The sequence below is a fragment of the Phoenix dactylifera genome, chromosome 2, assembly GCF_051530095.1.
Source record: "Phoenix dactylifera cultivar Ajwa chromosome 2, Ajwa_hap1_PhDact_Kaust_v1.1, whole genome shotgun sequence".
NCBI classification, from domain to species: domain Eukaryota; kingdom Viridiplantae; phylum Streptophyta; class Magnoliopsida; order Arecales; family Arecaceae; genus Phoenix; species Phoenix dactylifera.
The window spans coordinates 49578681-49588584 of NC_143191.1; the positions used below are offsets into that span (position 1 = coordinate 49578681).

General features: G+C 37.3%; 1 protein-coding gene across 2 annotated transcripts; it reads right to left on the reverse strand.

Annotated features, from left to right (window-relative positions):
* Positions 1-1415: 1415 nt before the first annotated feature.
* LOC103716207 (receptor-like cytosolic serine/threonine-protein kinase RBK1) lies at positions 1416-9904 on the reverse strand. 2 transcript variants are annotated; one of them, XM_017844977.5, is made up of 9 exons: positions 9644-9904; positions 9474-9521; positions 8337-8759; positions 4905-5159; positions 3041-3195; positions 2891-2970; positions 2670-2805; positions 1808-1957; positions 1416-1727 (listed from the first exon to the last, which is right to left on the reverse strand). In XM_017844977.5, exons 1-9 carry the CDS (start codon positions 9657-9659, stop codon positions 1557-1559), a joined length of 1434 nt encoding a protein of 477 aa, XP_017700466.4. In that variant the 5' UTR covers positions 9660-9904; the 3' UTR covers positions 1416-1556. The 2 variants fall into 2 exon arrangements, with proteins under 2 accessions (XP_017700466.4, XP_088572904.2); XM_088716778.2 differs by having other exon boundaries at positions 3041-3138; positions 9644-9901.

Here is a 9904-nt window from a genome sequence, read left to right on the forward strand (position 1 = left end):
ACTCAAAGATTTGCATCCTAAGTCATGATGAATCATGGCCTTCTGTTATATACACCTTTTGCAAATCATGTCTACCATGCATGTCAAACTCCAGTACATATATCAATAAAGAGACAAAAGAGTAGGCTATAATCTGAATGGTGTCAGTTGAACCCAAATTCTGAATTGCTATACTTGAGTAAATTAAACAGATCACTGAAATAGTAGTAAAACTCATATATCTTTTCCATAAATATCTAGACTGAGTTTGAAGTTAACCCAGCCTAGTCAAAAACAGGTATATGGATTCAAAACCAATCAATTATGGTTTTTATCACAGCCATGCTAGAATTAAACCTGAACTGGCCAGGTTAAATCCCAGAAAGGGTATAAATAGAGCAGTGTTGTTAAGGATATTTAGCATGGCTCAAGCCTAAAATGGACAATGCTATCAATTTATGGTGTCATGTCCAAGGAAAAGTGAAGCTCAACATGGGTTTTGAAGGGGATGTTTTTGGAGGCAGAATGGATGGCAGATTCGAACGGAAAAAAAAAAAAGAAGAAAAAGCTTGATTCAAAAAGAAAAAAGCTTGATTCCCCTAAACGAAAGAAGCCTATAGATTATTCATTATAGTTACTGTATATCTATAGTTGGATAGAAAGGCATAGCAATTAGATCTTGCAAGCAATCCTCAAGCCGAAAAGATATAGGAGCATCACATGGGTCAGCAATTTTCGACTCTACCATTACCATCCACACAGAAAAGTTTATTCCCAAGCAAAATGAATAGAAAACATTCTAATGAAATTTTCGAATGAGAAAGAGAGAGAGAGAGAGAGAACATAAAGTGAATAATCTGCTAGAGAAGAAGAATCTCGAGATCTAGGGTGTCTTTTTGTATGGAGATAGTATCCTCAATTGTTCGAGCGAGACCGTTAGTGCCTTGGGTGTGCGAGCACTGTGGAATCCAAACTACGATACTCCCTTGTCCCTCTGCCATCAAGGGAATCCATACCAATCCCAATGCAAACTCTTGTAAACGTCAGTCTTGAACAACAACCTATCCTTATTGGAACTGATCTGATTTTCAAAACAAGAGAAATTCCGTACTTCTTTCGGATAAGACTATTGCTAAATTAGAAGATTGTATGGATTATTGATCTGTTACATCCAGAAGAGTTGATGCACCACATATGGAGCTTGTGTTCAATTCCATTTTCTAGTTCTAATCACGAGTTCTTACTATGGAACTATTTGGATGCCTTCCAACCACCAAAACACTTCAGAAGGAGTGCTTACATTATACTATGCTAGGATTCTTTACCCTAGTAGGTGGATGCTTAGCTTTCTGTGTGCAGTTCAGTTTAACTAATATGATGTTGATAAGGAGCAAGAATCTTGCATCTAACTATAGGCAACAAGTACACATTAAAGCAGATGAAACGCTTTTGAGTCTTAGATTTGGAAGACAACTACAAGAGGCAGTTGGTGAGTTTGGTCCCTCCATCCAATCATACAATTGGGATCACGAAAGGATCTCAATATACAAAGAAGTACTCTCTAGGTCACGCACTATTCATTGCTCCAAAGCAAGTTGCTTGTGTCGATGGAGATCATTGAGGTACTTCGAGCAAGTGTAGTCCTCTAAATCACAAGCATCAAACAGTGGTGGCCTAGCAAGTTTAGGCCTCAATTCTCTTCCCACGAGCTCTGCAGATCCTTCCTCACCCTTTAAAAGCCTGACCACCTACACTCATATGATATCCTCATTTAGTTGAGTAGGTTCTTTTCAAGGTTAAGGATGAGCAACTTCAACAATTTGCTTACCCAATTCATACTAGGCCGTGAGGTCGAGAGGTGATGAATGCACATAGAAGCTACCGATAATGCACGTCTCATTTCGTCGGGGTCGTAAGCATCTCCAAGAGAAGGGTCAGCAAGTTCTTTGACATTGTTTGCATCAAGGAGTGGCTTTGCCTGTTGCAAGCATAGAAGCATTGTATCTCAGAAATGAAAAATTGCCCCATAATGCTAATACCTAGCTTTGCAAGATAGCATGATTTTTTGAAACTTTAGCAACTTCTCATTGAGTAGCAAGTAGTAATTTTCAGGTCTCTGTCAAAAGAAAAAAATTTAATTTTCGGTCAATTTTGCATCACATGAAAAGAAGAAGGATCTTTTAGTTTCTATTGAAGCGAAAAAATGGATGATAAGAATGATGCATTTGAATTGACTGAGGATGAAATGATGGTTAGAATCATAATGCCTTTGTCATCGAATGATGAACTATCTTGTACCCTAATCACTATCAAATTTTTCAGAATCTATATTGTAGCATAAGCACGACATTAATGTGGTGTCAGATCGGGATTTAACCAATTTAACCCAAGCCAGTACCTTATGAATTCTTAAACTTAAAAGACATGCCTGGACAAGCCAATTCATTGATAGACCTAGTAGAACCTAAATGATATTGTATCAAAATTGAGATGGGACCACAATTGGTTCAAGGAAATTTCTTTCCCAACCCAACCCATTGCAGCCTAGGAATCACATAGACATGCCTTTGTCAAAAGGAATTTCATAGATAGGCATTAGGCAAATTTAATACCTTAAAATAAAATAAAGATCTTATAATGCATCATAACGCAACATAAAGCAAAATATTGCAAGTAAAATCTAATAATACCCATATCACTAAGCTCTGTTGAGAAGAGTCAACTGCTCGCCGCCTTGTTATGAGCTCAAGCAGCAGCACCCCGAAAGAGAACACGTCAATCTTCTCATTCACTACCCCATGCATGAAGTATTCAGGCGCCAAATATCTAAATCATAAGTGCTTAGCTGAATATATAATAAGCATTCTCAATTGGCATCAAAGTTTGAAGGAGTGGATTCTTTCAAGCTTACCCAAATGTCCCTTCAATGGGGAACACAATGTGGTGAGTCCATTTGTCTGGCAGCCACTTTGCAAGTCCAAAATCAGAGATCTATGAAAAGAGAACTGCCTAGTCATGCAATAAACCAATGATGAAAGGAAGGAAGAGTTGCTAGTAATACCTGAGGCTGGAAGTCTTCAGTTAAGAGTATGTTCGAGGCCTTGATGTCTCTATGGATTATGCGCCGCTGGCATCCTTCATGGAGATAGAGTAGGCCTTCTGCAATGCCTAAAGCAATCTTAAACCTTACCTTCCATTCGAGGCCTTCCTTCGAACCTGAACAACTGAATTCCTCTTCATTACTAAGCTAAAACATTATGGTGCAAGCTTTCCACGTTCAATATAGCAGTCAAAAGGTGTTAATTGCTAGGAACCAGCAAGTCCTTGAATCATAAGTGGAAGCATAATAGAGTTTCTAGCTATTTATTCAAGAAAGGTTCTGACAACCTCTCCTTCATTCCAGAAATGGTCTTGACTTGTTATCTAGGATCCTTGATTTGATTCTCATCATGTCCCTATTTCTTAAAAGTGAACCACTAAATGGTGAGATGAGATGGCCTGACTATGAGATTAATTCAACATCCTAATGAGATCATACTATCTGATGGTGATTCTTCTAGTGGTCAAACCTTTTCTATTTGAGTAATCCTAGCTATTGCCCAGAAACCGCATCGAGTTTACATAAACTTTGGAATCACTAGGTCCAGATCCATCTCTACAATGTAGCCCCACAATGGCATGGAATTGTTGATCTCTTATTTCAGTCCAACCCATACTTCTAAACAAGGTCCGCCATTTTGGTATCGGACCTCGTATTGGTGCCACATTAGCACAATATCGGTAAGGTACGATATGTAATTTTTTAACATACTGATACTCGGTACGCGATCCATACCAAATATCAGTACCGAACCATGCTTCTAAATGTCTATAATATCCTGCTATGTCTAAATGTGATTAAAATGTTGATACTACAATCATCACTACTTCCCTTAAAGCACTACTATCTTCAAAATGTATATGTTAACCCCACACATGGATTATTGACAATTTCACCATCGCTTACATGTTAAGATAACAAGGTTTTAAGCTTTTGATAAGATTTAATACTATATATGTACAATGAAGAAATAAATCAAGAAGAAACTAATGAAACAATTCAAAATGAACATTATTTCGACTTCAAAAAATCACTTTCTAAACTAATATCAGTACTAATAACTCAAATATTTATTATTAGTATAACTTATCTTTCTTGTCCCAAACATATGCATTTTCCAAATTATGATAAACACAATTATTTAACATCTCAAGGTGCGGAAAATACATATCCACCATGACCCTCTCCAGACCCCTCAATAGTAGGAATCTCATGCACTGGGCCACCCCTTTTTTTTTGTATATTCTTATCATCCTATATCACTTAGATCCAACACCTAATTTATAAGTCCATTATCCAGTCTTAGACCATTCATGGCTGAACTTGCAAATTGGCCAAGCTTGGTTCTTGACTCCTTAATCTATACAACTCATGTAGGATTGAAGATGTTTTCCTCCAAGAGAAACATAGCTATGTTGAGCCCATGTTTTTCTCTTTTTTGAAGTCTTAAGCCAGCCTACAATGATCCTGTGTCTACTTAGTTTTAGAATCTTGCCCCCCAGTGCCAGGTGCTAAATGTCATGCTATTAGTGCTATTTAGTCTGTTCTTTGCTTAGGTTTAATCATTACTTTACTAGTTTAGGCTTGCCTCAAGCTAGCAATCTAGCTGTGTGCATGTGTGTATACATTTATACATATATACATATATATATATACACACACACACACACACACACACATATATACGCATATAGATGTGTGTGTGTATGTATGTATGTATATATATATATATATATATATATATATATATATATATATATATATATTTGATGAAATATTCTGTACAGTTTGTTAATAAGATGTATACAAGAAAGGAAAGATATACCATGAAGCACAGAAGCTAGGCTTCCATATGGAGAGAAACGGAGAACAAGGTGCAGGCCCCCTTCTGCACTGAACCCCAGTAGTTGTGCAGCATTAGGGTGATTAACATGGGCAATCATTCCAAGTTCTGATAAGAAATCTCCAATTCTCTCCTCCTCATTGTCTTTCTTTGTCAGCCGCTTCACTGCCACAAGTTGTCCATCAGCAAGGCATCCTTTATACACCTCCGCATGTCCTCCTTTCCCAATCAATTTATCTATTAACATGGAACATAGGAAAAAACAGTTACTTCAATGCTAGGTTCATAAATTGTGAGAAGTAAAAATTTTGGAGTATATATCATATAAGGGGGGGAAATTAACCTTCTTAGGTGCTACTTGACGGGAGGATTTGAGGGCTTAGAGTTTGAATCTCTATTAACTACAATGATACTAAAAAGTTCTCTCTTTTTTTTTGAGGTTAATGACATTAAAAAGTTATTAGGGGAAAAAGTGACTAAACTATACTTGTTTAATGCATCCATTTCTCTCCCTAAATATGGGTGAATAATTGGGCCATCTTAATATTCTCTACCTAAAGCTTTAGTAACTAGCAACATGTACTGTTCTGCATGATCCTACCTAAAATATAAAATTAAAAACAATTGAATTAAGAGAAAAAAAGGATAATGTTCTATGAATAAGATGGAACTGGCTAGCCTGTGTGGATCATAGAAATTGCCCTAATTAATCTTATGCTGAAACCTAGTCAAAAGTAATAGGGATGGCATAAGCCCATATGTAAACCTTACCCTATTTTTATGAGCACTTCATAAATATTCTTGCTCCTTATAATACTTTTATTTTAGATAGCAAAAGTAAGAGTTGAGATACAAACATACAAGCCCTTTGAAGTTATTGCAAGTAAGCTAGGAGGCTAAGCGGTGTCATTGTAAGTAGGATGACATTGCAAGCAGTGTCATCAATGTGCCTCACCAAGTACTAGAGAGGAAAACCACCTTATAGGACAATGGAGAATAGAGCAAAAGGAGTATGAAAGCTCTTCAGAAGGGAAGTTGTTTAGAATGGCAGAGCTGCTTTAACCAAAGCTTTTGTTTGACAATTTTGTTGGTTCTAGAAATATAAATAGCTGGAGTATGCAAGTGTGGGTTATCTCCACTTCATGGTTAGAAAAGCCAAAAATGAATGGGTGGACTCTGCTCGCATGAGCATCGAGACGTAGGTCAAATGCTTTATGACAATGAATAGTCTAACAATAGTAGAGCTTTGCAACAGGTTTTTGTTTGGCATTTTGGAATCAAGATGCATGGTGTTCGCACTCAAATGAAACATTGTTTACACTAGCAACAACACAACTTTCTTACACAATTTCATAAGGTTCGGGTTCTAATGTTGACCATTAGATCATGCCCCAAACAGATCTCAAAGTACTCCTAACTCCTATTCATCCGCCTGCATGGATCGCGAAGCAACCATTGTGCAATGCAACGGTGATTCGCATGAAGGAAGGTGCATCCGCTTTTCGCACGAAAAATGCAACCCTTGTCCAATTTCGTGTCATATGAGAAGTGCTTGGACAGTGATTAAAGATGGCAACAGAGAATCTGAGGGTAAATTTTACAAATTTAAAAAGAATTGTGGAGCTGCAATGTACCTCTTTGATTCTATATCATCTAGGTTGACATAATGTTACAAAATTGACATCAGGAAACTATTTATGAACATATTGTAAGCATAGTCGACACATGGCAAGTAGGTGTTCCTAAATATATATTGGGTGACATGTATCTCATGTGCTAAGTATGAATAAGAAGTTTTTTTTGCAAGCAATGCCCGAACAAGTTTTCCCACCGATAGCTTATATGTCGCTTTTGAACTTGAATCATCATATCATGCTTGTATTAAGTTTTGTCTAGTCAGAAACATCAAGAGATAGGAAGTACTATTTGTAAATTTTATTTAAGTTTCTTAGTATTATATAAGTATCCAAGATCTATCCAGTATATAGCCAATATGGCACTAAACACACACACACACACAGGTCCTCACATATGTATTCTATTCTTTTTTGAGAATTTTATGTGCACAATCTCTGTTGGGTAAAACTGCGTCACCTAAGCTAATAACACTTATCCCTTGACTAAAATGTTTTGCACAAGAAAAATAGCATGTAGGCCATAGAAAGTTGTTAACAGATTAAAGGTTATTACCTGGTTATGGTCTCGGCAATCCAAGATCCTAGAAGAGGCAGATTGGGGGTAGATCTAATATTTATGTTTTCTACAAAGTAGCTGTCCTATAATTTGAACCCTTGCTATTGTACTTGTTAGCCCAAGTCTTTTGTACCCAGCAGCCACCTTTTGCTGTTAACACACTCATAAACAAAATGATGATGCAAACATTCTTTCCTGAAAGTGGCTTAGGATTTTTTTTTTTTTTTTTTTGGTTCAAAGACATATTACAACAAACATAGGATGCCAATTAGTGCATAGCATGACATCATATTTCGTCTCTGATCTTAGCAAAAAAAAAACTAAAGTTCTTAAGAGCCCAAAACTTAGGTCAATCAGTGCCTAATTCATCAACATAAGGTTGATTGCTATCCAAAAACTAAAGTTCTTGAGGAGCATTCGTCCTGATTTCAGAGACAGGATATCAGTCCAAACTTGACAGAATAAGAGTGGTCCTCACTGGATGCTTATAAGAGATTAGCAATGGCACTCTTATCTCATTGACAATGACATCAGAAAAGAATTGGGGGTCCATGGAAAACGTTGTTAGACCCAGGAGCTGGACAGCTTTCATGTCAGTGTCTCCTAAATGGTGTTGACATCAACACTCACCAACCCTGCAAACAGGGTTAGGGTAGGATTTGTTTATTACTAATATGCAGCTGAACCACTGTGTCAGCTCATTATTAGGTCCGCTAGTTTATGTTTGAAATAATTTTTCTGCAAAAAAAATGTCTAGAGAGGCTCAATTATGCAAGTAAATGTGACTTCATATGCTTCAAAGTTGTCAAGATTATAAGAAGAGAGGAGCATGATCGGAGAATTATTTCAGAAATCAAAGAGAAGAAGGGGGTAAAGGATTGTGTCTACGAATTCAGAGGAAAAAGTATTTTGTTGGAGTTTGTCTATTTAAATGGCAAGAAGTACAAAGCTTCGCTCATATACATATAATTCCTCTCAAAGTAAAGCAATTAAGAGTGGAATGAAGAAACAAGATATCTATGCACTCTTTTATATATTAAAAATAGGAAGATTAGGAGCTCATTTTTCTTATTCAAATTTGTTGCTCATATATGAATCTAAACTTTAGTATTTATGCACTTTCTCTCTCTCACACACACACACAACCAATAAGTTTGTGCAACAAAGTGGAAATGGTATTGACAACCAGAATGCTTTCATATCAAAATGATAAAATCTTACCTCGACTGAAGTTATCAGTTGCAGCTGCAAGCTCCTGGTGATCAAAGCTCCTCCAAGAGGGCCTTCCCCTTCCAGTCTCTGAAGTAATTTCCCCACTCTCAATCCTATCCTTCTCACTTGGAGTCCTCTGCAAGCCCAAGCCTGCTGTCGCCGGCGGAAATGTTGATAGCCTCATCATGGACCTCTTCTTTCTCAGTATCAAGCCACCAATCAAAGTCCTCCATTGCAAGCTGTGGGACTCCAACACTGATCCATCTGGAGCAATTGATCGGTCCACCGACGAAGTTTCGCTGCTGCTGCCGCCGCTGCCATCAGAATCTGCACCAGATATTGGGATCTCTAGCACACCTCGAGGGGAGTTGTGATCGAAGCTATCGCAGATACTATCATCAGGCTTTGCTTCTGAGTTTGCTCTGTTTTCCCCTGTTTCAGAAGGATGAAGAAATAAAATTTTAGTTCTTGTTTTTCTTTGTCTTCAAGAGTTTCGCAGGGAATACTGAATGGTATGAAAAAATTTGTAGAACATTAAAGTCTGACAAGAGTTGTCCATGATTTCGTTACTCTGTCTTCCTCTGCTCCAACAAAACTACGACGTCATACAGAAATTCTCAGAAACAAAGCTAGAGAGACAAAACATGCTTTGATTTAATTATACTTCATTTATTCTATTTTTTAACTTTCATCTGTTTCTACCCTTTTTTTCTACTAATTCTCGTTAGATGGTTCGAATATTTGAAAGAACTCCTTCCCAAAAAATATAGATATATCTGACAGAACTTAAGAACAAACAGCATGAGATCAAGTTGCTACCTACTCCTCTGTTACAGACCAATGGAAAGGAGGGATTTTTCGGTTTTGGTCATCTATATCTTCTCCATTGTATCTTCCTCGATTCTATGTTTCCTAGACACATTTCAATTGTTTGAAAGAAACAAAGAAAGGAATGGGCAAACCATTGAAGAGTAGCATCATTCTTTCATTACTGGTTTCCAGCTCTCTTTCATGTTTTCTATGTTTTTGTTACCTCCCTTCACATCCGATATAAATTTTTGTTGAAATCTAATAAGGCCGGGTGGCTCTTCTGCCTCCCGTTCCATCAAAAAAAAAAAAAAACGATGAAGAGTAGCGTCATGTTACCTTCTTTAGAATTCCGCAAATCCTTCGGATTCTCCTCCAGATTAGGCTCTAGAGGTTGAAACAAATAATCTTTTAGTTTCATTAGTTGATCAAAGAGATGGCTTCTCTCTATTAGCCAAGTATCATCACAAAAACAAGGATTTAACCATTAGAATCAATGGAAAGCATACCTTCCTTGGAAGTCATTGGCTTTTTAAAGTTTCCTTCCCTCCTCTGTCTTTTGGACAATTCAAGCTTCACTATGAGGAAACTATGGCTGGTACTCTGTTTCTCGGAGAAGGAAAGGAGAGGTTAAGGAATAAAAACGGTAGTGTTTTTTTTGTCTTACTGGGAGGAGAAAGAAGAGGGGGAAACAGTTATTTTCAAACTTATGAGGGCATTTCTTGGACAGCGGTTAATCTCAAAGGGAGGAAGCAAAGGAGAGCAGCGAT